The 26141-nt window shown below is 55.5% G+C and overlaps 9 protein-coding genes across 9 annotated transcripts; 7 read left to right on the forward strand and 2 right to left on the reverse strand.

The window, feature by feature from the left end:
* Positions 1-635: 635 nt before the first annotated feature.
* JN550_002945 (uncharacterized protein) lies at positions 636-1994 on the forward strand (the record flags this gene model as incomplete). Its single annotated transcript, XM_049314293.1, has 4 exons — positions 636-791; positions 858-962; positions 1026-1417; positions 1475-1994. 4 exons carry the CDS (start codon positions 636-638, stop codon positions 1992-1994), a joined length of 1173 nt encoding a protein of 390 aa, XP_049174780.1.
* Positions 1995-4933: 2939 nt separating this feature from the next.
* On the forward strand, positions 4934-8500 carry JN550_002946 (uncharacterized protein; the record flags this gene model as incomplete). The annotated part of the gene is made up of 7 exons (XM_049314295.1): positions 4934-5201; positions 5267-5384; positions 5442-5538; positions 5647-6274; positions 6327-6786; positions 6836-8077; positions 8131-8500. The coding sequence occupies 7 exons, from the start codon at positions 4934-4936 to the stop codon at positions 8498-8500; spliced, it is 3183 nt and encodes a 1060-aa protein (XP_049174781.1).
* A 1443-nt stretch (positions 8501-9943) lies between these two features.
* JN550_002947 (uncharacterized protein) lies at positions 9944-12922 on the forward strand (the record flags this gene model as incomplete). Its single annotated transcript, XM_049314296.1, has 3 exons — positions 9944-10865; positions 11154-12056; positions 12141-12922. The coding sequence occupies 3 exons, from the start codon at positions 9944-9946 to the stop codon at positions 12920-12922; spliced, it is 2607 nt and encodes an 868-aa protein (XP_049174782.1).
* Positions 12923-12955: 33 nt separating this feature from the next.
* JN550_002948 (uncharacterized protein) lies at positions 12956-13189 on the forward strand (the record flags this gene model as incomplete). Its single annotated transcript, XM_049314297.1, has 1 exon — positions 12956-13189. One exon carries the CDS (start codon positions 12956-12958, stop codon positions 13187-13189), a length of 234 nt encoding a protein of 77 aa, XP_049174783.1.
* Positions 13190-13596: 407 nt separating this feature from the next.
* On the reverse strand, positions 13597-14415 carry JN550_002949 (uncharacterized protein; the record flags this gene model as incomplete). Its single annotated transcript, XM_049314298.1, has 1 exon — positions 13597-14415. The coding sequence occupies one exon, from the start codon at positions 14413-14415 to the stop codon at positions 13597-13599; it is 819 nt and encodes a 272-aa protein (XP_049174784.1).
* Positions 14416-14954: 539 nt separating this feature from the next.
* JN550_002950 (uncharacterized protein) lies at positions 14955-16103 on the forward strand (the record flags this gene model as incomplete). The annotated part of the gene is made up of 4 exons (XM_049314299.1): positions 14955-14987; positions 15091-15214; positions 15310-15616; positions 15689-16103. The coding sequence occupies 4 exons, from the start codon at positions 14955-14957 to the stop codon at positions 16101-16103; spliced, it is 879 nt and encodes a 292-aa protein (XP_049174785.1).
* An 824-nt stretch (positions 16104-16927) lies between these two features.
* Positions 16928-20795, forward strand: JN550_002951 (uncharacterized protein; the record flags this gene model as incomplete). Its single annotated transcript, XM_049314300.1, has 2 exons — positions 16928-16990; positions 17067-20795. 2 exons carry the CDS (start codon positions 16928-16930, stop codon positions 20793-20795), a joined length of 3792 nt encoding a protein of 1263 aa, XP_049174786.1.
* An 801-nt stretch (positions 20796-21596) lies between these two features.
* On the reverse strand, positions 21597-22743 carry JN550_002952 (uncharacterized protein; the record flags this gene model as incomplete). Its single annotated transcript, XM_049314301.1, has 3 exons — positions 21597-22025; positions 22148-22454; positions 22571-22743. 3 exons carry the CDS (start codon positions 22741-22743, stop codon positions 21597-21599), a joined length of 909 nt encoding a protein of 302 aa, XP_049174787.1.
* A 1711-nt stretch (positions 22744-24454) lies between these two features.
* On the forward strand, positions 24455-26126 carry JN550_002953 (uncharacterized protein; the record flags this gene model as incomplete). Its single annotated transcript, XM_049314302.1, has 3 exons — positions 24455-24698; positions 24758-25142; positions 25199-26126. 3 exons carry the CDS (start codon positions 24455-24457, stop codon positions 26124-26126), a joined length of 1557 nt encoding a protein of 518 aa, XP_049174788.1.
* Positions 26127-26141: the final 15 nt, after the last annotated feature.

Raw genomic sequence — 26141 nt, forward strand, 5'->3', positions numbered from 1 at the left:
CTCTAGGCTGTCCAAAATAGTCCGAAAGGAGTTAGAGATCACCCGTGCACACGTTCTGATGGGTCCCCAGGTGGCTACCGACAGCCCTGGGAGATCTAATGCCCCTGTATCGAATATCGCTTGTGTCCCTGCAACCGAAGAGATTCGACAACTTTTAACTGGCAACTGGGCCTGTCAACCCACAATATTTACTCCGTAGTTGCTAATGACAATAACTTAGCGGCTTAGACACACGACCTCGGCAAGCTGTACCCTCTAAGTCCACCTGGGATGCGACATACTAACCCTTCCCAGCCTGAAGCCCGCGCTGTGTCGGACTGTCAGAGAGCCGCTACCCTGTATTTTATATGTTGAATGTCATGCAGATCAAGAGCCGTTGCCGTTGCCGTCAAGGCATGCCCCGGTACGTGGACAAGGACGGGATTTTAGGGGGGGCCAAGCCGCACGCATACCAGGCAAATGGGATGACCGATCATGCGAATGACAGGCAGGGTCACCCTCCGCTGTCAAAATGTCATATAACCCCCAGAAACCCCCGGCTGCACTCTCGCAGGATGGACCCTGGGTTTTTCGCTTCCAAACGACCGGTTTGCAGAACTCCAAGCGGAGGATTATAGAGTTTGCAGGCCGTCAAGATGGCTGCCGAAATCGAGAACAGGGGACCGCCGCTCTTTGCCATCGATGTCTTCTTTATGACACTGGCTATTATTACCAGTCTCCTCAGGTTCTATACTCGTATCTTCATGGTCAAGGCTTTTGGAATCGATGACTGGTTCATGCTGATTGCCACGGTACGAAAACAGACATCCCAACTCCCGAAGAGTATACAGCAGTCGCTAATCACAACTATATGACAGATCGCTTTTACTTTGTTTGCTTCGTTTTCGATAGCTGGTGTCCACTATGGAACTGGCAGGCATTTTGCCGACCTTGAACTTCACAATGCAATAACCGCTATGAATGTATGTGAACATCTATCATCAGGAATTCACCTTGAGAATCATGCCAGCTAACAAGGCTTCCAGTGTTGGTTCTTCTGTTACCTCTTCTACGCCATGAGCATGATCGCTTCGAAACTCTCCATCGGCTGCTTCCTCCTCCGAATAACCGTGAAGAAGATACATATCTGGATTGTCTACGCCGCCATGTCATTCTCCGTCCTCGCCGGGTTTGCGTTCTTCCTCGTCACGCTCCTGCAATGCCAGCCCGTCTCGTACTTCTGGTATCGAGTGGACCCGACGGCGCCCGGCACCTGTGTCAGCGCCGACGTTATCATCGCCCTGGCTGCTCTGTATAGCGCATTCAGTGTGATTTCGGACTTCACATTCGCTATACTCCCCGCATTCCTCCTGTGGGATCTCCAGATGAACAGGAGGACCAAGTTCACCATCATTCCCATTCTTGCGATGGGCTGTATGTAAGTCAAATCCGCGGCCTCTCATTCATCCCAACCCGAACTAACGACTCTGTTTAGTGCGAGCTCGGCGGTCGTCGCTCGATTCCCGTACCTTCACCAGCTCCGTGACACCGACTTCCTCTTCGCGACCGTGGACATCGCGATCTGGTCCTGCGTCGAGCAGGGCCTCGCCATCACGGCCGGGTGCTGCGCCACGCTGCGGCCTCTCCTCAAGGACATCGGCACCAGGCTGGGCTGGACCAGGCCGAGCGGCGTGTCGGGGGCCACGAGCGGCATCGGGCAGCACTCGTCGGCCATGGCCATCAGCGGCCGCAGCCGCAACCGCGAGCTGTACGACCTCAGCGACTTCTCGCAGATCGACGACGACCCCGAGGCGAACCGTGCCGGTGGCGACGGTAGCGGCAAGGCCAAGAGGGATGTGCGGTTCAGCGTCACGGGTTTCGGCAAGGGCGGCAGGGACAGCATGAAGCTCAAGACCGTGTGTGAGAAGGACGAGAGCCAGGAGGAGCTCCGTGACCAGACGAGCAAGGAGATTGTTGTCAGCAAGGACTTCTTGGTCTCCAGCGAGTGGAAATAAGAGGAACATTGGGGTTAAAAAATTAAAAGTTCTGGCACTGCCGGGGAAGGGAGGTTTACGGCGACTCCCCCATATTATGTACAATATAATTACGATCGATTACGATGACGAGTATGAGCTTGGAGTTTTTTTTATTTTTTATTGGTTCCTACATGCGGTTCCCACTCTAGTATAGCCCTGGCGCTGTCAACACGGCATCAGAAGCGGCGTGATTCCTGTACCTCGTCGGGCTTCCTCACCACGTTGCGCTGGGTGCCAGTCTTGACAACTTCCTCGACGATCATTGTCAACGTCTCAACCCGAGATATCGTACGGACACGAAATGACCCAGGCAATATACAAGTCAAATCGATCAAGACCTTGTTCCAGTCTTAGCAAGTCTTGATGATAGTAACTGTGCTGAACGATCCAAGGCAGAAATCATTCGGGACTGGAAGACTGCACCAAACATAGCTAGGCCCCACGGAGAAGGGCGGCCTAGAGAACATTATGGCAAATGCAATCATAATACAGAGTATTGTGACCTGATGAAAGTCACCACTATTTCCGTGCTGAGACCTGTCACCACAGAGTGCTTGGCAATCTCTCAATAAAGGCGTAAGTCAGATATGGTGCCTTAGCCAAATCAACTGGACCTCACATTTGAACAACTATTGAATCATTCTTCACCATTTAGACAGAGATGACAACTTTCCTTGAGCTGCATTACCGGTGTGAGAGGAAGGGTCATGTCGAGTCGAAAATAACATTGATCGGTTATTAGATTAGTCAACTTCATTACAACCTTGTCAGGAAGAACTACTAATGGCAAACATATTCTTCAGCCAAGCCTCGGTGGATGCATATCTGATATACTTCAAACTTCGAACGGCTAAGCATTCGCTTTGGCTACCACTACCACGCATCGCAAGATGCGAGTATGTTCGAAGAAGATATACAAGAAGCTGATTTCGTATCACGCGGCACCGTTTTTAAGGTCGTAATTCAGTTTTATATGATACCTTGCCCGAGGCAAGAGCACGAGATGTGCAAAGTGTTTGTTGATCAGGAAGTAAATCCTTCATCTCTATGTACAGCTTAATTTGAGCAAGCAGATAGCTCCTTGAAGGCCAAGACGCGGGATGGGCAATCTAGGCTAACTTGATGGTATAGATACAAGGCATCATCTAGTTACGGAGTCAAACACACGTTGAGCTCATGGTCGGAGTGTGCATACTCCGACAGTTTAAGTGCAAGCATGGCGGAAGTCTACTCACAGAAAGGGCCCTCTTCGATGAAACTAAGCTGTAGATGATGAGGAGCGCCAAAGACGTTATGACGCACGCTGGAAGAGCACTGGACAAGACTTTTGCAGCTGGTTGGACGGATTCGAGTTGATGGTCAAATCCGGGGCTCAAGAGTCCACTGCAAGTTGAACTGAAGTTGGATGAATACTGTCAGAAATTTAGTATACACTATTCACTCGAATTCCACACGGCAACTGCAAGGTGCTGCAGCAAGATTGGCAGCCACTGAAGTTGCATTGCGGGTGGGACGGGTTTATAATCCTAAAAGGCACGTGGGCAAGTAGATGAGGCAAGCTGGAAGCATCGTGGTGTGTCATTATACAGTGAACAGTAAGCGAAGCAATAATTCGATAGCTGATTAATGAACATATATATACCAAACATTCACGCCATATTCAAAGCAGTGCGCTGGACTTGACTTTGTACTTCGCCAATCGTGAGCTCAAGGTACATTCCGTCGGGCTTCACTTATAATGTTACACAACCGCCACAAACATACATAATTGAGTGCCCAGGCATGTAGGAAGCAGGGATGGACACAAAGTAAGAGACAAAAGGACATCAACAGATCTACGGATTTCTCGCTGCAAATGCGACTGGATGGCGGGGGGGGAATTGGATGGATATTATCAATAGTCGATGCGTCGTTCCGAGCTCAACGGATGGCATTTTTCGAATGGGCATCCACCGGAATGCAGGTAAAGTTTCGGAGCTGTGTCAGGTCTAGACCGTTGCCCAGGACGGTTGAACCAGGATCAGCTGCGCTTAGTGTGCATGCTGACTCCTGAGGCTCTTATCGGCGTTCGCCAACATCGTGGCCCAAGCCGCCGATCGGGAAACTTGGCGACAGGAGCTCGAGGGATTTGACGGCACAGGCACTGAAGAATGATGTCACTCCCGCCAAACTAGCGGTGTCCCCCCCGGCCAGGAAGCTCCAGCCCGCCCTCCAGTCCCCATTCTCCAGTTGGCCTCCAGTGGTCTCCAGTGGTCTCTAGTGGTCTCCAGTACTTGATTCCCCGTACAATTCTCCGCACGATTCCCCGTCTCTGTACTTTGCACGTTCCAGTTGACCGGGGGTGGGTGATGAGAGAGCCATCCCACCAACTGCAGCACCCCCCACCACTGCACCACTGCACCACTGCGCACGACTGGATGCTGATGCTGAGCGCGCTTCTCATCCCGACCTTGCCCCTCCTCTACCCTCCCTGGCATCGTGTATCTGCTGCAGTCTGCAGTCGGCAGTCTGTCTAAGTTAGCCTGCAGCACCGTAGCATCGTTCCAAAGTAGCGGCGGGCACTTCGTTCGTCCTCGACTGTCTGCCCCGACGTTGCACACCTCACCGTCCTAGACGCCCTTTAGCTCCTCCCTGCTCGTCTTCGGCTTGCCAGAACTAGGTAGTGCCCCTCGCTCAGTAGCTCGCGTACCTGAATCTTCCTGCCACACCCATTTGTCACCACCACTACCTGCAAGCTTTTTTTTTTTCTTCCCTCTCCCGCTGGTGGCTTACTGACAGCTTCACTCCTGTGTTCCGTAAGCTCTTGTGTGAAGTTTGGGCCTCAATTGATCAAATCTTCGCGCTGATCCACGGCCTCGTCCTTTGTTGTCATCCACCCCCCATCGCTTCCCACCGGGTGTCATACTAGGGGCAGCAAGATGGTTGTCTTCGACGGCCACGAGTACCTGACCGCGGAAGAGAGGCGTCTGAAGGAGGATCGCGACCGCACCAAGTACTGGAAGAAATGGGGTCCCTACGTCGCCGAGCGGCAGTGGGCTACAGGCAAGCCGAGACTCAAAGCCGAGAGGCCTCTCACCACCGGACCCTCGGCCATACTAACCGTGCCCATCCAGTCCGCGAAGATTACAGTCCCGACGGTGACGCTTGGAGTCGTGAGTGCAGCTCTCCCATGCCGTGATGTGCGATGTGTTGTGATCTGTGATCCGTGGTTCGTCTCGTGTACTGTACTAATGTCTTGGTGCCCAAACTAGACTTCACCCACGACGATGCCCGCTCGAGAGCTTTCCGATGGGGTGAGGATGGTATAGCTGGTGTCTCTGATACCCACGGTCTGCAGAACATTGCCTTTGCTTTTTGGAACGAAGAAGAGTGCGTATAGCAGCGGCCATGGCTCTACCAAGTATATGTCGCTTACATGCCCCGTAGCCCGTTCCTCAAGGAGCGCCTCTTTGGCTTGTCGAATCCCCAGGGTAACCATGGCGAAAGTATCAAGGAAGCTCACTTCCACCTTGACAACACTCCTGTACGTCAGTCCCAACCCCAGTTATACATGGCCACTGCTAACGTGTACAACAGACAGTATGTTTCCTGCTGACCCTCCTCAAAGGCTTACCTTCGCTCACAATCATAGCACTCGTACATGAAATACCTCTACAAGTACCCCCAGAAGGCCTTCCCCTACGAAGATTTGCTCAAGGAGAATGCAAAGAGATCCAAGACCGAGAAGGAGTACCAAATCGTCGATACCGGCATCTTTGACGAGGACAGATACTGGGATATCGTGATCGAGACTGCCAAAGAAGATGACGACCCTGACGAGCTGTTGTTCCGTGTGACAGCCTGGAACAGAGGTCCCGACCCGGCTCCCATCCACATCATCCCTCACGTGTGGTTCCGGAACACCTGGGCGTGGGGTAGAGAGCCCGAGGACAAGAAACCCTCCATCAAGGCTCACGCCGAGAACATGGCAAAGTCGACACACCACAAGCTTGGCGAGCGCTATGTTCTAATGTCCCCATCGCCCGGAGTTGGCCCCAGCGGTGACGACGTTCAGCCGGAGCTGATGTTCACTGACAACGACACAAACTTTGATCTTTTGTATGGCCAAGAGAACAAGACCCCGTATGTCAAGGACGCATTCCACCAATACATTGTCGAGGGCAAGAAGGCCGCCGTCAACCCAGCAAAGTCGGGCACCAAGTGTGCATCTTGGTTTGCGTTCAACGAGTCTGGCGGTGTTGCACCCGGGGAGTGCGCAGGTACGTCCCCCCTAAAGCAACGAGTGCTGCGAATATACTTACCGTCTATCAGTTGTTCGTTTCCGTTTGAGCAAGAGAAACGAGACATATCTCGACGAAGAAGACTTCGATGAAATTGTTGAGAGGCGCCGAGACGAGGCAGACGACTTCTATTACCGCATCAGCCCCCTACCCATGAGCGACGACCTCCGCAATATTCAACGCCAGGCGTTCTCGGGCATGATGTGGTGCAAGCAGTATTACCAGTTCATATGGGATCAGTGGGCGAATGGAGATCCTGCTCAGCCTCCGCCCCCTGCCAGCAGGAAGGAGGTCCGGAACGCTCAATGGAAACACCTGCACATCGATGATATTCTGTCCATGCCAGACTCCTGGGAGTACCCGTTCTTTGCTGCTTGGGACAGTGCGTTCCACTGCATTCCTCTAGCCATGATCGACCCCGATTTTGCAAAGAAGCAAATAGACCTGTTCACGAGGGAGTGGTATCTACACCCCAACGGTCAACTGCCAGCGTGAGTGTGCAAGGTCAACTTCGTCGATACCCGCTAACTTGTCACGTAGGTACGAATGGAACTTCGGTGATGTGAACCCACCCGTTCACGCCTGGGCAACGTTCCGTGTCTTCAAAATCGAGCGAAAGCTGTATGGACGACAAGATTTGGATTTCTTGGAGCGCGTGTTCCAGAAATTGTTGCTCAACTTTACCTGGTGGGTAAACAGAAAAGACACGGACGGTAAGAATGTGTTTGAGGGAGGCTTCCTTGGTCTCGACAACATTGGTCTCTTCAACCGTTCCGAGCCTCTGCCAACTGGAGGTGTTCTCGAGCAAGCTGACAGTACTGGCTGGATGGCCTTTTACTGTCTTTCCATGCTCAACATTGCCCTAGAGCTCGCCAAGCACAGGCGTATCTACGAAGATATCGCCACGAAGTTCTTTGAACACTTCATCTTCATCAGTGATGCGATGACGTTCAAGACGGGCAAGGAAGAACAGTCGCTGTGGAACGAGGAAGATGGTTTCTACTATGATGCTATCTCCTGGGGCGGACCTTGGATCCAGCAGCTCCCTGTAAGATCCCTCGTAGGCCTGATTCCGCTCTACGGCACCTTGACCCTGGAGCCTGAATTGATCAACAAACTCCCCTCATTCAAGAAGAGGGTCGAATGGTTCATGGAACATCGATGCGATCTCGCGGAGAGGAACATGGCCAGTATCAGGAAAAGGGGCAAGGGCAACAGAATTCTTCTGGCCATGGTCAGCAAGGACCGCCTCGAGAAGATTCTTAAGAGGATGCTGGACGAGGACGAGTTCTTGAGCGAGCATGGAATCCGTTCATTGTCCAAGTATCACAGAGACCACCCCTACTCGATGGATGTTAACGGACAGAAATTCACCGTAGGGTACGTTCCTGGAGATTCCGACAGCGGCCTGTTTGGAGGCAACAGCAACTGGAGAGGACCTATCTGGCTGTGCGTCAACTTCCTGCTGGTCGAGTCTCTGCAAAGGTTCTATCTGTTCTACGGGCCTCAGTTCCAGGTCGAGTGCCCCACTGGCTCTGGCGACTTCATGCATCTTGGGCATGTTTCCGAGGAAATTCAGCATCGACTACAACACCTGTTTGCGCGCCGCGATGATGGACGTCGCAGTGTCAACGATGGGAACGACGTGCTCGACTTTGACCCCCATTGGAAAGATCACATGTGGTTTCATGAGTTCTTCGATGGCGACACAGGGCGTGGACTAGGCGCCACACATCAGTGTGGCTGGACTGGTCTTATTGCTCGCATGATCCACGACACTGGGTAAGTTACTTGCGAAAAACCGGTGATGGATCTTTCCGTTAACTGTTCTCTAGAATCAGCTGCCGCCTACCTCAGACACCACGGACTCCCTCCGTCGGTATGGCACACTATTTCGATGATGTCTTCCACCGTGCCGTGGGCTTGGGCAAAGACAAGCCACAGAAGCCGCACATGCGACGCTCTTCGACTGCGAGATCAATCGGCGCTCGCAGTGACTTTGATAACTCTGTCAACGGTGATGATGACGACGCTGCGTCTTTGAGCAACAGTGTTGGTCACCTGGACCCGGAGCTCATTAACCAGCGTCGGGAGGCGGATTCGCACATGCACCAGTACATTAGCGATCAGCTCGAGAGGGTCAAGACTGACGACGATCACGCTGGGTACGAGTTTGGCGACGAGTACGAGACGCACGCAGAGTAGCGTGAAAACGGCATTCGGTATTTGCATACAGGCGAGGCAACAAAGTTTACTACAGGAAGTCGTGATCGGACAGATTGACGAGTGCATGGTATCTGACTAGATAACCCTAGACACAAGCGATTAGAGCATGGGATTGTTTTGGAGAGGGGCGCGCAAGGATAGAAACGTCTGAACTGAAGATATCTACCATAAAGAATAGATTGAAGGTGCGATGAATTGTTAGACGTCATTCAATACAAGACAACCCCCATCTTCGTCGGGAATCTGGCTTGCTCGTGATCATCATCTATGGTGGCTTTGAAAGCAACGGGCGAACTGGATGCCAGCATGATTCGAAATACTACCTAATAAAATATCAGACGCTCACAATGCCCCAGAGGCTTTTGTTCTGTGACGTGATTATACTTGACCGAATCGCCCGATGTCCTTTCGGTGATCTTGCTAGCTTGTCACGGGGATTGATTTTTTAATGAACCCAATTCTAAAAGTAGCTAGAGAATGTTATACAAGCCTTGCTTCCGTGAAACCTGGGTCGTACGTCGTTTCTGATGATAAAACAGTCTTGAGCCCTGCGGGGTCGAGTAGTCGCTGTGATGGCGAGTGTGTGCATCGCGTTGCGCTAGGATGACCAGCCAGACCCCTGTAAACTCCCAAAAAGGCAACTAGCAAGACAGTATACTCGGCTGGCCCAGACCACCGCCATCTCCAAACCCGTTGGAACGCCTCTGGTAGGCGCCGCTGAGAACCCGACAGGCGCTCTAGAGGCACGCCGTATTGACCATTCATTTCACCGTATTCCGTTTGCTTGTTGCCCCGTGTGCTCCCCCCAATCAGGATAATCGATACACCCCCGTAAGGCATCTGTCACCTTTTCTTGCCATTCACTGGAAGAGCACCCGGGTAACCACAGGTGACCAGGAAAGCTTTGTCAACCCATCTTGCATGTTCAGCGATCCGTTCTCGTTCTTGTGACCTCACTTCAGTCACATTAGTTGCTCACCAACTCGTGAACGTATTGAGACCCGACGACATCAACAATACTGCTCCTTCATTCTGCAAACACATAACCGCGTACAACTCTTTCAGAGATCGGCGATAATTGCTCGGAATCCTGACAGCTTCTTGAGCCCTTCTCGAATCGGCTGCGAACTTCGGCGACTGACATTCATCACACAGTGAGTATTTTCCAACGTCGTCCTTGCCTTACACACGACGAGCGACCAGACGACGAGGACCTCCCATCACTGTAGTAACTGACAATTGAATGCGGCAGCAATCGTCGGCCGACCAAGGTGGTTGTTACTGTTGTTGCATTTTGTTTATTGCATTGGCGCTCGGGGAACTGCTACTTGATCTTTCTTTCTACCGCGGTGCCAGCTTCCAAAGCTCTTACCCAACCTGAAGCGGTTGCCGCCTTCAATCGCGACTTCCGTTGCCATCGCGATGGACCAACAGCAGAACGCAGCTGCAACGCGGGTTCATGGCCCAGTCACAGAGAAGGTGAACGTCAACGTCAACGTCAACGTCAACGCGAACCAAACGGCCGCCACCAACCCACCTCGTCCATCCGCCGAGGACGCCTCCCGCCCCATCTGGGAGTACTCGCCGCTCGAGTCCAACGAAGCCATCCTCGAAGCCAACGCCGAGGGCAGCACCGAGGACATGGCTCCGCACCACGGCCGAGACCGCGGCGCCAGCCGGGGCGGCCAACCGCCCAAGCGCGCCGACCTCGACCTCACCGGCGTCCTGAGCCACGACCAGAAGACCCAGCTGGTCCAGTTGCTCAACAGCATCATGGACGCCATGCACAAGCAGATCAAGGACCTCTGGGACACGCTCGGCGACAACGTCGACGACTCCGAGGAGCGTGTCCGGCCCGAGGGCCTCGAGGTCCGCGCCATGTGCTGGACCATCCCTAACCCCCGAAGTGCCAAGTATGCCGCCCAGTTTGGCAATAAACCTGCAGGCTCTGAGCATACCGAGTCTTCCACTCCCTCGTCGGCTTCCACCACCACTCGACCCGGCCCCGTCCCTGGGCCTGGCGTTCCCCGGCCTGGCCCGGTTCTCGGTCCCGGCGTCCCGCCCATGAGAATGCCCAAGTCGCCCGAGGACGCAGCGCAGATGCAGGGCAAGACCACCAAGGCCGACATCTACAAGTCGCAGATGGTGGAGATGAAGCGTGACGTCTTGGCCAACTTTGGCAAGTGGCGCAGCAATTTCCAGAAGAAGCTTGCAGACATTACCATCAAGGGCGCCGGCAACGCTGGCAATGTCGTGTCCCAGGTTCCCCAGCCTGCTGGAGGTAGTGCCAAACGTGGTGGTGGTGGCACTCAGAGTGGACGAGGAAGACCTCCGCAGACAAGTGGTAAGTGCCTTTCCCTGCTCTTGTCGAACTTTTGCACAAGCATGATCTATTACCTTAGGTATCGTATCTGTCACCCGCCCCTTATCCTGTACAATGTTTCCCTCCGGAACAATGTAATGCTGTACCCATTTCGCACTTTGCCTACCAAAACTTCCTCTTTCATCAACACATCACCGTCACCAAAGCACAGTGTATCGCTGAACCTCTCGCCCCTTGTCTATAACAGATGGATGGGTGAATGTTGTCATCTTGGAGCTCAGGACTGCGTTTGCTGACTTGAGTTTACAGCCGCCATCGGCACGTCGGTTCATGAATTCAATGCCGTCTCTGCTCGAGCCTATCCACCTATTGCCAACACTCTCAATTCCGGCCCCAAGGAGAAGCGTGCCATGATTCTTCACGCTATCATGCTTATCCTGCTTGGCATGGAGAGTTACACGGCCCACTCTCGACGACTCTTGTGCCATCTCTGCAGCTCTCTGAACATCCCGCTGAATGTCCTCACCGAGGATGAGATTCGAGTTGCCAAGGCACTGTCCAAGATTGTCGAGGGCATCACGCCCGCGCAGATTGCCGCTCGCCGCGAGGTGGAAGGCCGCACCCGCCGCTGGAAACAGCCCAAGAAGGAGGCCGCTGTCGCTACGGCTGCGCTAAGCGAGGTTCATACAACGGCTCTCCATAATTCGACCAACAACGCCGCCAGCAATGGTGGTTTGGCCGCGCCCCTTGTCTCCGCCAGTCTTAGTACGGTATTCGGAGGACTCGGTCTCTCAACCACTGCGACGGCCGGGCTCCTCGGCCCCACGGCGGAAAGCTCAGTCGCTGTTGGTACCTTGTTCGGTCTGTATGGCTCCCGAGCAACCATTAAGATGACCGATAACTACCCAAAGGACATCCAGGAGTTTGCCCTGATGCCCGTCCACGGTTCGCAGCAGGACAGTCCCATGCTGGACCCCAAGGACGTCCACCCCGACGATCGACGCATGCGTGTCACCATTGGAATCAGCGGCTGGTTGACTGACGATCTGGGTGAGGATGGTTATAAGTACCCCTGGCAGGCGCTTGGTGACCAGACCGAGGTCTACACTGTCAGATGGGAACTTGAACATCTCAGCAAGCTAGGCGTTGCACTCGAGACCGTCATCGGAAGCGCTGCGTGGAGCCTGTCGAAGCAGGAAGCAGGTCTTTCTGGTACGTATCCAGCTATTCCCGTTCTTACCTCTCCCTACTCCCATGTATGTTGACTCACAGCAACTAACATTTCACCTTGCGTAGTCATCAACAGCCTCAACAAGCGCATCTTCCCGTACTCACTGACTCGCGCTTCGAAGCTCATCGACAACCCTTGGATCGTAGGCAGCGTACGTGCTGAGAAGCTAGGCCAGGTCCTCGGCGATGCGATTGTGAACAAGGTCGCAGGCGAGCGACCCGTCAGCCTCATCGGCTACGGCCTTGGAGCCCGTGCCATCTACGTCGCGCTCATGCACCTTGCAGAGAAGCGCTGCCATGGCTATGTCGAGAACGCCGTGCTCATGGGAGCACCTTGTCCCTCAATGGTCACAGCCTGGGCAAGCATGCGCGGCGTAGTCACTGGGCGACTGGTCAACGTCTACAGCAAGAACGACAGCCTCCTCGCCTTTGGCATGCGAGAGCTTAACTACACTGAGGGTCTGGCGGGTCTCGAGAAGATCGTCGGCGTTGCTGGCGTTGAGAATTTTGACGTCTCCAAGATTGTGTCCGCACATCTGCGATACCAGCATCTGGTCGGCCCAATTCTGAAGAAGATCGGCTGGGAGGATGTTGTCTCGTCCGAGGTTGTACGCAACGAGGCGTCACTAAACGCCATGATCCAGGCCGAGAATGCTCGGGACGTTCTTCGTCAGAAGCAGCCTCTCACCCGCCAGTACAAGGAGATCGAGGAGCTGGAGAAGATGGAGGGAATCACGGCCAAGACCACCAGTCTGACGCTTGAGCATATTGCTCCCACTACCACCACCAGCAGCGGCGGTGATACCAGGGGCAACAGGACCGCCCAGTCGGCCGGGTCGAAGGTCTAGGGGACTGATGGCAAGGGCCAGGGATCGGAGGCCATGAATGGTACAAGTGGTGATGGAAAGGGCAAAGGCAAGGACTTCAAACGACTTAACGGTCCTCCTCATGGTGGTGCTAGTGCTGCTGGTTTTGCCTCGAGCCAGGCCCCCAAGGGCAAGGAGAACGTCCACACCGACGGGAGCGTCGATGTTCAGGAGCAGGCTCCTGCTCAAGCCTCGAGCAGCGGCCGAGGTCGTAAGAGACGTGGCGGCAAGGGCCGAAAGAAGCACTAGGTTGGCATGCTTCAGCCCAACCTGGTTTGAAAGGTTTACCTCCTTATGGAGGTTGTCTGACAGGTTTCTCGGTGGTTGAGAGTTATTCGACGACCTCGTTGTATCCATCGTCCTTGCGACTTCCTTAATGGCGGTATAGAAGCCCGGGGGCTTGCACTGGGCACATTTGTACAGAAAGGAACTGTCAATGTTTGTTGTGGCATATTAGCTTGTCCGTGGCCAGTACGTAGAATTTGAGTAGGGTTTGGTAGCTTCAATGGACACACTCTGAACACATGGCTATACGTCAGCCGCGCTGCTCTCGTGCCAATTTTTTTTTTCTGTGCAGGTTGGCAGCCGACAGAGCCAGAGGTTCAACGTGCTCGGCGGATTTCCGTAAATTCCAAGAGGTTCCTCCATCCACTCCATCATGGCTCTTTCACGGCCTCTGCAGTTGATCCTCCCTTTGCAGCCGGACTGGCACTCCCACTCCCATTTCCACTCCTGACAACAAAGTACCGCCCGGCCGTCATAGTCGCCCCAGCCAGGACATCCCAATCCTCGACCCCGGCCACGGCTTCCCTCCTCGGCTTCTTCCCCTGCCCCGGTGCCCGTGTCCGCGCCGGGCCCGTGCCGGCGGCGGCGCCGTCCTCCCGCCTCCGCCGCGGCCGCCGGTTGTGGCCGACGACGTCCTCGCGGGCCAGGGCGCCGCGCAGGGCGGCCAGCCCGACCGTCTGCTCGGCGGCGACGCCGGCCGCCGTCTCGTCGCGCACCGCCACCAGCGGCCGCACCCCGCGCGTGTCGACGCCCTGCACCGCCCGCACGAACCGCAGCTGCGCCCGCAGCGTCGCCAGCAGCCCGGCCTCCTCGGCCGCCGACGCCGCCGGCGGCAGCGCCGACAGCCGCAACAGGTGGTGCAGCGTCTGCGGCGTTATCGAGTCCGAGTCGGCTTCGGGCTCGGCTGCGGGACTGCCGGTCGTGGTGGACGCCGCGCCTTTCGCGGGATTGGGGGCGAGCAGCGATCGGACGGACCAGGTGGGCTTGGAGAGGATGTCTCGCGGATTCGGCCGCGTGCTGGACGGTGGTGATGGTGGTAGATCTGGTGTTGCTGCCGAGCTCGATACGGAGCGGCGGCCTTCATGTGCGCGTCGTGGCTGCTGCTGCGGTCGCCATTGGCCGGCTTGCAGGCGTCGCCGGAGCGCGGTGCGGCATTGGGTGCATATCGCTGTGGGTGTTGTCGTCTTCATCGTGGCTGAGGGCGATTGTGTTGCTTGCCTGGAGTAGCTTGGCCGCGGGACCTAATGGGTGTCTTCCCTTGCGTTTCTAATGCTGGTGGTTCTGGGGGCTGCGCAAGGTGTGGCAAGGACAGCGTGTCGAGGAATTTTAGCTGTTGCAATACTTGGTTGCCTCGAGATTATTTGAGGCTTTCCCGAACGTATGGGCAGTATTGCGGATGGGTATTCCAGGAGTTTAACGGCAAATGTAAAAGGAACTTGCATGGGCACCAAAGATAATAGGAACCAAAAGTACTGCTACCTGGCGGGTCCCTGAAAACGGAATGGCATGGGCTGTGCAGGGGGACAGCTTTCCAAATGTTTGAGGCAAGGCGCGGCGTCATAGCTCGGCGACGAGCGACGAGGAGCACGTTTTAGATTCCAACACCACCATCACTTCACCCATTGCACCCTCCTCCTCTGTCTTTTGTCTGGACTCGCGACGATACGAACACGCTTCCATATTCCACCAACCTGAAAATCTACACACCACACGCACACGCGACGGCACCATGGCAGGAGATCCCCGCGCTCTGCTCCAGAAGGTCAGTCAGCCCGCCTGATGATGCCCCGCCAGCGGCTTCCCCCCACCTATCACACCCAGACACCGTTGGGTGAGTGAGGTCGCATACTGATGTCGCGCAACAGGCAGATAAGACGCTCGCCTCGGCGTCCGGCGGTTTCAGCTTCTTCGGAGGCAAGGAGGACAAGTACATGACGGCGGCCGACACATATATCGAGGCCGCCAATGCCTTCAGGGTGCAGAAGATGAGTACGTCTGCCGAGTCGCATGCCCTGCCGAGCCACAACCCACGGCCTGACAGCCTGCAACCACACCGCCGAACCATTGCTGACGCCCATAACCAGACAGAGAAGCCGGCCAGGCGTTCGAAAAGGCCGCCTCGGTGCAGATCAACAACCTGAAAGAGCCCGACGACGCCGCCAACACATACGTCGACGCCTTCAAGGTCTACCGGCAAGAGTCGCCCGAGGACGCCGTCCGCGTGCTCGAGTTCTCCATCCAGCAGTACTGCAAGAAGGGCAACTTCCGCCGCGCCGCTCAGCACAAGGAGAGCATGGGCGAGGTGCTCGAGACCCAGGTCGGCGACACCAAGAGGGCGCTGGAGTGCTACGAGCTGGCTGCCGGCTGGTACGAGGGCGACAATGCTTCCGCGTGAGTATTATGTCTTCAGATGGAAAAGCAAGGCTGGAAGGCTAACTTGCGGCTGCTTGCGCGCCCAAACAGTCTCGCCAACAAGCTCTGGCTCAAGGTGGCCGACATCGCCGCCCTCGAGGCCGACTATTACAAGGCCATCTCCAACTACGAGAAGGTCGCTGCCCAGTCGATCAACAACAACCTGATGCGCTACAGCGTCAAGGACTACTTCCTCAAGGCCGGCATCTGCCACCTGGCCTCGGCCGACATGGTCGCCACGGACCGCGCCCTCGAGAAGTACCGCGACATGGACCCGACCTTTGCCAGCAACCGCGAGCACCAGCTGCTGGTCGACCTGAGCGATGCCGTCAAGAATGGAAGCCAGGACGAGTTCACCGACCGCCTGTTCCAGTTCGACCAGATGAGCAAGCTCGATAAGTGGAAGACGACCATCCTGGTCAGGGTTAAGAATGCCATCCAGGCCGAGGAGGAGGATTTCTCGTAAGAAGGCTTGTGGGAGAGGGGGGAGAGTTGGCACAGGTGCACGGTTTGATTTGGTCTTTACTGGGTAATGCAGAGCATACGCTAGTACCCTCGAGCATGTGGTCAGTAGGAAAGGCGCGCAAGTTGCATATTCATTGTAGAGCATCCCGACAGTCGTCTTTGTAGCTCGGGTGGGATGAACAAGAAGTCTCGAGGCTAGTCGGGAAGACAGACAGCAGAGGGACCTCACTAGTCGGTTAGAGGGCCGAAATCAACAAGAAGAACAAACTATAGTATATGTGTCGCTGTTCGTGACCTGGACTGAAACCCGAAATACAGACAGAGTATGAACCACTCGTGGCTATATAAAACTCATCTCTCCATTAGAAGAAACAGCCAGTTCTTTGCATAGTACCAATGAGAAAACCGATCATGGTACAGAACTTTGCCAGATCATAAAGAGACGGGCAGGTTCTGAGCGCGAATGTCTGCGTCAGCGCCCGTTCCCATCTACATCGCGAAAACCTAGCTGCATGGGTCTTCAGATTTTGGGAAGGACGAGTCTAGCCGTCACAAAACCTCCAATCTCATGTTTCGAATGTCTCTGGCATACATGTAGTATACTATATTAGATATCAGATGAGCCTATAAACTGTAGTTACCTCAGACCTGCAGTAATCTTTAGTTTTGTTCTCGCAGCTGGCTGTCATTTGGCCACGCTGCTTCGACGATTAGTGGGGTTGATTGCGATAAGAGACTGATACCCAAAAATTTCCAAAACCCGGCCTTCGAACTTGCGGGTGCTTCGAGTCTTTGGCGGAAAGAAAACGATCCAGTGCTTTCAAAATGGCGACTTTGGAAGAGAAACTGGACAAGATCCGGTCGCCGAACCTTCAAAGTCAGCAACAGGTTCGTACCTCCTTCCCGACGCGCATTGCCAGGCTTGCGACGAGCTGTGCAGCTAACCTTGAAATTCAACCCGCAGACGGTTGTGATCTTGAAGGCGGTCGACGAGACTCTGAAGGAGCAGGGAGCCGAAGCGACACCCACGGGCTACTTCGCCGCCCTTCTAGGCCTCCTGAACCAGTCCATCACAGACGGCCAGATCAACAAGGAGTTGACCCCGTCCGTGGTCTACCTTCTCGATGTCGTGACGCCCTTCGCCCCCCAGTCGCTGCTCAGATCCAAGTTCACCCAGATCCTCACCCTCCTCGCTCCGGTTCTGCTGCTTTCCGACGCAGAGGCCCCGCTTCTGAAGCCATCCATCGGCTGTCTCGAGGCTCTCCTGCTTGCCCAGGACTCGGCAGCATGGAAACTCACCACTAACGAGATCAGCCCCCGCAGGGCCGTCGCCGGCCTGCTGAACCTCGCCCTGGACCACCGCCCCAAAGTGAGAAAGAGGGCTCAGGATGCCCTGCGAAAGGTGCTCAAGAACCCACCACCCAGCCCATCCCTCGACCACCCGGCCGCCGATCTATGCGCCGAAATCGCCATGAAGGGCCTTTCCGAGCTGGCGGCCAAGGCTCTGCAGTCCCGGAAGCAGAAGAAGTCGGCCGAGGGCGAGCACGACCCGGCTCTGATCCACGCTCTGCAGCTGGTCAAGACCGTCACTTCTGCCAGCGGCGGCTGGCCGAGCAAGAACATCGAGGCTCTGTGCGAGCTCCTGCTCAGCATTGCCAAGACCGGAAACGAGCACATGACCATGGCCGTCTTCGACATCTTCGAGATGATCTTCGAGGGCATGGCTGACGAGTTGGGCTCGGCCAAGCTGCCGCGCCTCCTCGAGATCATTGGGGAAATGCGGCCTTCTGCGAACGACACGCAGCTACTTCCGCCATGGATCGCCATCCTTTCCCGAGGCTACGACGTATCTGCTCAGATTGAGCCCGAAGACACCTTCCAGAAACTCCCCGAGCTCTTCAGTATGGTTTCCGAGTTTTTGGAGTCATCCTCGCACAACATCCGGGTTTCTGCATCGGAATGCCTGGTTTCATTTGCTGCCAACTGCATCCCCAGTCAGGTCATTATCGAGCCTTCGATATTCGACGAGAAGGTCCTCGAGAAGCTTTCCAAGATCGCAGAGGATCTCCTCACCGTGAGGTATCAAGCTGCGTGGATGGAGACGTTCAATGTGCTCGGCGGTCTATTCGACGCTCTCAGATGGCGTTCCCACCCGGTGCTGCTCAATGTTACAAAGAGTGTCGGAGACCTGCGCGGCAACGACTCGTTCATGGGCAAGAAGGAGGCAGATGAGGTGCTTGGAAAGGCCATCCGAGCTATGGGGCCGGAAGCAGTCCTCAGCGTTCTCCCCTTGAATCTGCTCAAGCCGGCCAAGGGCCAGCCCGGCCGAGCCTGGATGCTGCCCATCATGAGAGACTACACTAGCAACACCAACCTGCAGCATTTCAGGACCGAGCTGGTGCCTCTCAGTGAGGCCATGTTCCAGCGAGTTGTGGACAACGGTGACGCGCCGAAAACCATGGAAATCAAGATCTACGAGACTTTGGTGCAGCAGACCTGGTCGATTCTCCCAGGTTACTGCGATCTGCCACTGGATCTCACAGTTGCTTTCGATCAATCCTTCGCAGAAATGTTGGCCAATCTATTGTATCAGCAAGTTGGCCTGCGCCTCGATGTGTGTAAATCATTGAAGACTCTCGTGGAATCGAATCAAGCAGTTCTCTCGATAGAGGATGGCGAGGACTTGGCTCTGCAGAGCCGTGTGACGAAGGATGACGCCAAGAAGAACCTAGAATACCTGGGCACTTATGCGGGCAACCTTCTCGCTGTTCTGTTCAACGTCTACAGCCAAACCCTTGCTCAATCAAGAGGACCAATTCTGCAGACTATCAATGCCTACCTAAGTATCACCCCAGAGAAGGAGCTCGTGGAGACCTTTGATCGGGTCAGCAACATGCTGGCGACAGCAATTGCTGAAGCCGCTAGCGAAAAGGAGAAGACCAAGACTCAGAAGCCAAAGGACGATTCTTCATCGACGAGTCACACCTTGATGGATCTGGTTATTACCATGGCCGCCTACCTCCCTCGCCAGAGTTTTGCCGCTCTCTTCAACATTGCGTCTCTTATCATCGTCAAGGATGATGACCCTCAACTACAGAAGAAGGCCTACAAGCTCATCCCCCGTTTAGCAGCTTCAGAAATAGGAAAGGTGGCCTTGGAAGAGCGTTTCAACGAGCTACAGACTCTGTTGCTTTCCAACTCCGAAAAGGTCTCTGTGCCTGCTCGGAGGGAGCGCATCGCTGCGATCACGGCCATGATCCCCTTCGTCACCGAGGACTCGCTGCACTTCATCCCTTCGGTTCTCTCCGAAGTCGTGATCTGCTGCAAGGAGAACAACGAGAGAGCAAGAACCACCGCCTTCGATCTACTAATACTTATGGCACAGAAGCTTGAGGAGTCAAAGGGCCAGATGATCCAGAACAACAAGGTCCCACACATGCCAAGTGATGCCCCAGCCGTACCTGCAAGCATTGAAGAGTACGTCACAATGGTCAGCGCCGGTCTGGCAGGCAGCACTCCCCACATGATCTCTGCGTCTATCACTGCCATCACGCGAATTCTTTACGAATTCCGTGAGACCCTTCCAAAGGAGATGTTGAGCGATCTGGTGCAGACAATGGATCTGTTCCTCACATCGAACAACCGTGAGATTGTGAAGAGTGTTTTGGGTTTCGTCAAGGTCTGCATCATTAGCCTGCCGTCGGATATGATGCTTCCTCGATTGCCCACTTTGTTACCGAACCTGATGGTTTGGGGACACGAGCACAAGGGCCACTTCAGAGCCAAGGTCAAGCATATTCTGGAGAGAATGGTTCGCCGCTTTGGTTTCGAAATCGTCAACAAGCACTGCCCCGAAGCTGACCGCAAGCTGATCAACAACATCCGCAAGACCAAGGAGCGCAGCAAGAGAAAGAAGGAGGCTGCCAAGGCCGACGGCCAGGAAGGTGACGAGGACCAGGCAGATGGAAAGCGCCGAAGTCGCTTTGAGAGCGAGTACGACGAGGCTCTCTACTCAAGCGAAGAGTCCGACGCCTCTGAGGACTCGGACGACGAGATGCTCGGCAAACAGCGCAAGGGCAAGAAGGGAGGCAACACCTACATCATGGAAGACGAGGACGAGCCTCTCGATCTGCTCGACCGGAAGGCTCTGGCTAGCATCTCGTCCACCAAGCCGTCCAAGATGCGCAAGGCCGGCAAGACCAAGGCCAAGACCGACATGGACGGCAAGCTAATCCTGGGCGACGATGACGGAGCCGACGACGACGCCATGGTTCTCGACACACCTGCCGACGGCGCACAAGAAAGCGGCGTTGGCGCCTACGTTGCCGCACTCCGGGGCAAGGACGTCGCACGCCGCGGTCAGCGCGGCCGCCTAAAGTTCTCCAACAAGCACAGGAACCAGGGCGACGAGGACGACGAGATGGACGTCGACGAGAAGGACATGGCGACCATCAAGAACACGTTCAACCGGGGCCGGGGTAGCCCCCGCTCGCGCGGCGGCGACTTTAGAGGCGGGAGGGGCGGCGGCGGAAGAGGTGATAGAGGCGGAAGGGGGGGACGGAGCGGCCGTGGTTCGTTCTCCGGTGGCCGCAGGGGCCTGGGCGAGGGCAAGAGACACGGCGAGTCCGTCTTTGGCGGCGGCAAGGTCGGCAAGCCGGATTTCCAGAACCAGAGGAAGGGTGGGCGCAGATGAGGTGTTGATACCCAGACTGGCGATTTTCTGTGTGTTGCTGCTGCTGCTGCTCCTGCTTCTATTGCTTCCATGGGGTAGATAGTTATTCAGACACTTTTTGTTCTCTTCTGCGCATGGCATTTTACGGCGTATTGGGGAAAACAGGGGAGGGGTAAAAAGGAGAGAAATCGAGTCTAGATAGATAAATGTCATGAAATTTATTTTGTCATCTCAGAACCTGTTCCTCGCTTGATCTTGCGTGCTTGAGTCATTTGTAATTACCATAAGTATGTACGCGGGATGAAAATCTTCTGGATGAATGACAGTCGCATTCGCCCATGCACCTCAAAGCCTGGCTCTTCTAGCCAGGCCAGGTCTCATATCTCTCTCGCTCTCTTCTCGTCGAGATATACCAACGGCATAGGGGACCAGACCCGCCTGTACAACGACAAAATAGATAAATAAAACCCCCCGTTTCCTGAACGCCGTTTGATCGAAAGTTTGCTCCCCCTGAATCTCGTACAAAGCGAGTAAATGAGTATACTCTTCTCCGGAGTTGTAGCTATTCCACTCGTCGCCCCAAAATTACGGTCACTCGTCAAAGTCGTCGTGGTCGTCGTCATCTATTTGAACTTGCTGTAGATGACAGCAAAGATCAGCAGCACCAGCACCGTGATGATGGCGATGGTGATCACCCGATTCGTAGCCATCCTGTGTTCGGACGCCGCACGTTAGCCATAAGTCCTCTTTCTCCAGATTACGAACAACCTCTCCAATACAACAGGAAAGAAAACTCTAAGGGGGGTTCTCGGGGGAAAGCCATTACCTACGCGCCATCCCCCTCAGCGTCTTGACGCTGCGGTCGACGTAGCCCTCGCTCTCGCCCAGCATGTCGCCCGTGTGCAGGATGCGCTCGCGCTGGCCGTGCAGGTCGGCCAGGGTGCTGGCGCCGATGGCCTCGGTCTCGTTGGCCAGGGCCTGCGAGTTGCGCAGGCGCTGGGTGCTGCGGTCGAGGCGGTCGGTGCCGGCCAGCAGCTGCTGCCGCTGCTCGAGCTGCACGTCGCCGCCCGCCGAGCTGCCGTTGGGGTTGTCCGTGTACCGGCTGCCGAACAGGGCCGCGCGGTCCGACGCCTGCGCCGTCAGCTTGCGCCGGTACTGGTCGATGGACGTCTCGAAGTTGCGGAACCGCTGGTTGATCTTGGACCGCGCGGCCGAGGGGATGTTGGACTTTTCGAGGCGCATCTGGCCGAGCTGTGGGGCGGCGGGTGTCAGTTCCATCTCGTGATGGACGGGTTTCAAACGGGGTCGCTCTCCTCCCGCTGCTGAAGTTGCAGCAGATGGGAGGTCGGGAGAGAGGGGAGGAGAGCGCATACCAGTTCATCTGCCTCCTCCAACGCGCGCTCGGCCGACGAGATGGCGGCTTTCCGGGGCTCGCCGCTGAGCTCGGGAATCTGGTCCAGCTTCTGGGTCAGGTCGGCCTGGACGAGCTTGAACTCGGCCTCGTAGCTGCTGAACAGCTCGGAGCCGGCGTCGGTGTCGAGGGGGTTGGCCATGGTGGATGGATAAGATGGATGGGTGGATGGGGGGTTTGCCGTCGGTTCAGGGGCCTTGGGCGATGTATGTGACGCTCGAAAGTCGGGAAGATGCCTGGGCCGGATGGGGAGATCGCTGGCGTTGGGTCTAGGCGGAAGAAGAGATGGTCGTCGTCGCAGCAGGTGATGTCAGGAAGGTCGCAGCTTGCGATCCACGTCCGGGAACCTGGCCTACGGGTACGCAGGTATGTACGGAGTACGTACTTGGTGCAAGCAGTCTGGCAGGCACCGGCATTTCGGGTCACCCGCGCGCTAAGGCCGTTCCTGGCAAGGGGGCGCCACAGCTTCTGGTTTCTGGTCTTTGCTGGCGGGGGCTGGCAACTGGGGCTGGCAACTGGGCTGGTGGCTGGCTGGGTCTCGAGGTCATTGATTGACATTTCGTTCACTATCTATTGCGCCACACCATAAGTTACACACTTCCAGGCCATGCCTGCCAGGCAAGCCATGCACCGTGGCACACAAGCCCCGTGTCCGTGCGCGGCAAATTTGTGGAGGGGGGAGCATATAAAGAAACACTGCAAATTTCGCCAGCTGGCCCTTCTCCTTCCTTCCTCTCCATGAAAGTTGAACCCCCGGAAGCAGATATATAGGCTCCGCGTCCTCATTTTCTCTACGGACTTGGAGTTGTATTAGCCGGGCAGACTGAAACATGGAGCTTCTAAGAATTGGATATTAGACGGAGCGTCTTTGTGCGCTCCGCCTATGAGTATTCGGTCCCGTTGAGTTTCGACATTTTTGCCTTCCCACCAAGCGGACATGACATGTACTATACTGTACTGTGCCTGCGCTGCATGTATGCTCGAAATGAATGTGCCAATGCACCGAATGAAACATGCTTGGACCCCCGACGAGAGCTACGACCAGCGCCTGGCAGGTTCAAACAACCTTGAGATGCAATGCCGCCTTGACTGCTGCATGCGTCGTCATCTTTGCTTGTCTTGAGCAGCAGTAATGCCGTCCTCGCAGTCGAGGGTTCCTGGACTGGACCTCGACCCATCAGCGAAGATCCACGGTGCTGACCGATGTGTCAGCAGGCGGCTGCATGTTTCGATAAGCATGTGATATTTGCAAGTTACGTACTCGAATTCAAAGCTCGACGCGATGGAACCCGTAGCTTCTGGTCATGGTGAGCAGGACAATGGGCTCCTGGAGTGCCTGCGGCGTGCTAGAGTACGCTGTACATTCTTTGCTCAACCAGCCAGCCAGCCAAGCTGTCAACGCCTCGTAGCAGAAACCCCTACCTAGTTAACTAGCTGGCGGTGCTTTGCTAGGTGCTGCGTTCCCCCCCGCTGGATTCAGTGGATTCTATCAAGCAGAGTGCAGTGCTCCGATGACAACGGAGATTCTATAGCTTACTGTAGCTACTGGACACAGGCCACAGGCGCCCGCATCACAAAGGATCGCCTTGTCACGAGGTCACGGGCCTGCTGTAAGCGCAGCTCGCTTGTTGGGCCCTGTCGGACAATGGTTTCAAGCCGCCAGTTCCCAGCGGCAGGCGTGCGTGAGGTCCACGGGTGGGACTCAACAAAGATGTGGGACCTCGGATAGAGCGCCCTGGGGCTACAGTACTAACGGCATTCGATTCGAGGACGTCAACATCGTGGGCATGCGACAGTCCTGACTCTCTCTCTCTCCCTCTCTGTCTACCCCGTTTAATACACAAAAACTCAACTTCAGGTAGACGCAGAGCTGCCGTGAGGGTGCAAATCCAAGATGCCAGCGAGGCAGGAACTGTAAGTTTATCCTCTTGCCTTGCATGCACCGTTTCCCGTTGAACGGCGGAGGACCATTGGTGCCTGTGTCAGCCGCTTTAGCACCAATTCACTGCACTTCCCCCCCCAAATGTCAATGTGCGACCTTCACGTAACCCATACGCAAGGCCTACGCAAGGCCGCTTATAGCGTCTAAGCTACAAACTCTCAACTCAACCTCGACTCAGCCTGTGAGACAAGTTGGCCATGATGGCGCTGGGATGAGCAGTCTTCGATCCCGTCTCCGTGTTTGTCAAATAATTCGCCAGACTATCAATCCTTCTTGTCCCGTCCGGGTCCCCGTCCTGCCGCTGCCCCTCATTATTCTCACCACACAATGTTCCTACCGCAATCAATGACATCATTTGTTAACTCGGTCCCCAGGAAGAGAGTCGCCATTGTAGGCACCGGCAGCGCTGGTATCGGTGCCCTATGGGCTCTGAACCGCACCCACCACGATGTCTATGTCTATGAAGCTGCCGACCGCCTGGGGGGCCACACCAATACCGTGACATGGAAAAGCGGCAAGTATCAGGCCCTCGTCGACACTGGCTTCATCGTCCTCAACACGGCAACCTACCGTAAGCGCCGCCGCCCCTAGGGGGGGGACAACCTGTGCACTGAGACTAATACCACACAGCGAACTTCCTGAACTTCTTGAGCCAGATCAATGTCAAGGTAGTGCCGACCGACATGACGTTCGGCGTCTCTCGGGATCATGGGAAATTTGAGTGGGCGGGCACCAGCCTGGACGCCGTCTTCTGCCAGCGCAAGAACATATTCTCTCCGAGGATGTGGAGGCTGCTCTTTGACATCATCCGCTTCAACCAGTTTGCTCTCGACCTGTTGAGGGACGAGTTCGCCGGCGCGAATGAGACGGAAACCATCGGACAGTACCTAGAGCGGGAGGGCTACTCGGAGACGTTCAAGAACGACTACCTTATCCCAATGACGGCCGCTGTTTGGAGTACAAGTCCACACAAGTGCAGTCTGGAGTTCCCTGCCGTCACACTGGTGCGCTTCATGTAAGTCGTAGCACTTGGATTTCTCAGGCGAAACGCACTAATATGTTTATTTTCAGGTGGAATCATCACCTCCTGAGCACAATAGCCAAGCGGCCAGATTGGTTGACCGTGGAGGGAGGAGCCAAGTCCTATATCGACGCCGTGATGAAGGGATTCCCGCCAAACCATATTTTCATGAAGTCCCCCGTCAAGCACATCACGAACGACCAAGACGGACGAGTAAGACTACACCTAGGAAATGGCAAGTCCGACGTTTATGACCACGTCATCCTCGCAACCCACGGGGACCAAGCCTATCACATCATCGAGCCGTCCGCCACCGATGAGGAGAAGGCCATCATGTCGTCGTTCAAGACGTCGGAGAACACGGCTATTCTTCACTCGGATTTGATGCACATGCCGGTTCGAAAGAACTCGTGGTCGGCCTGGAATTACCTCACACTCTCAGATCCATGGACGGGCCGCGATATCGACAAGGTGTCACTGACATACAACATGAACATCCTGCAGCATATCCCCCGAGAGCCATTCGGAGACGTGCTGGTGACTCTGAACCCAATACACGAGCCCAAGGCCGACACGGTTCAGGGACGATACTCGTATTCCCACCCCCTATACAACCCGGTGGCAATCCGCGCGCAGAACCAACTACACCGGATACAAAACAAGCGCGGTATCAGCTACGCTGGGGCGTGGACCAAGTATGGCTTCCACGAGGACGGCTTCAGCAGCGGACTGCACGTGGCGCAGGCCCACCTCGGCGCGAAGCTGCCCTTCGAGTTTGTGGATTCCACCTACAGCCGCGGGAGGCAGCCAGAGCTGGGTCTCAAGGACCGGCTGGCGCGGGTCATCATCTTGTTGATCCAGGTCTTCTTGATTGGCGTCATCGAGCTTGTCTTCAGCCGATTCCAAGCTAAGCTCCCGCCGAGGAAGGTCAACGGTGTCTGGAGGGGGGGTGCAAGGGGTTACCGGAGGCTGTCGTGATGATACCCAAGATTT

Source organism: Neoarthrinium moseri, assembly GCF_022829205.1.
Source record: "Neoarthrinium moseri strain CBS 164.80 chromosome Unknown scaffold7_Wmoseri_CBS_16480, whole genome shotgun sequence".
In the NCBI taxonomy this organism is placed as follows: domain Eukaryota; kingdom Fungi; phylum Ascomycota; class Sordariomycetes; order Amphisphaeriales; family Apiosporaceae; genus Neoarthrinium; species Neoarthrinium moseri.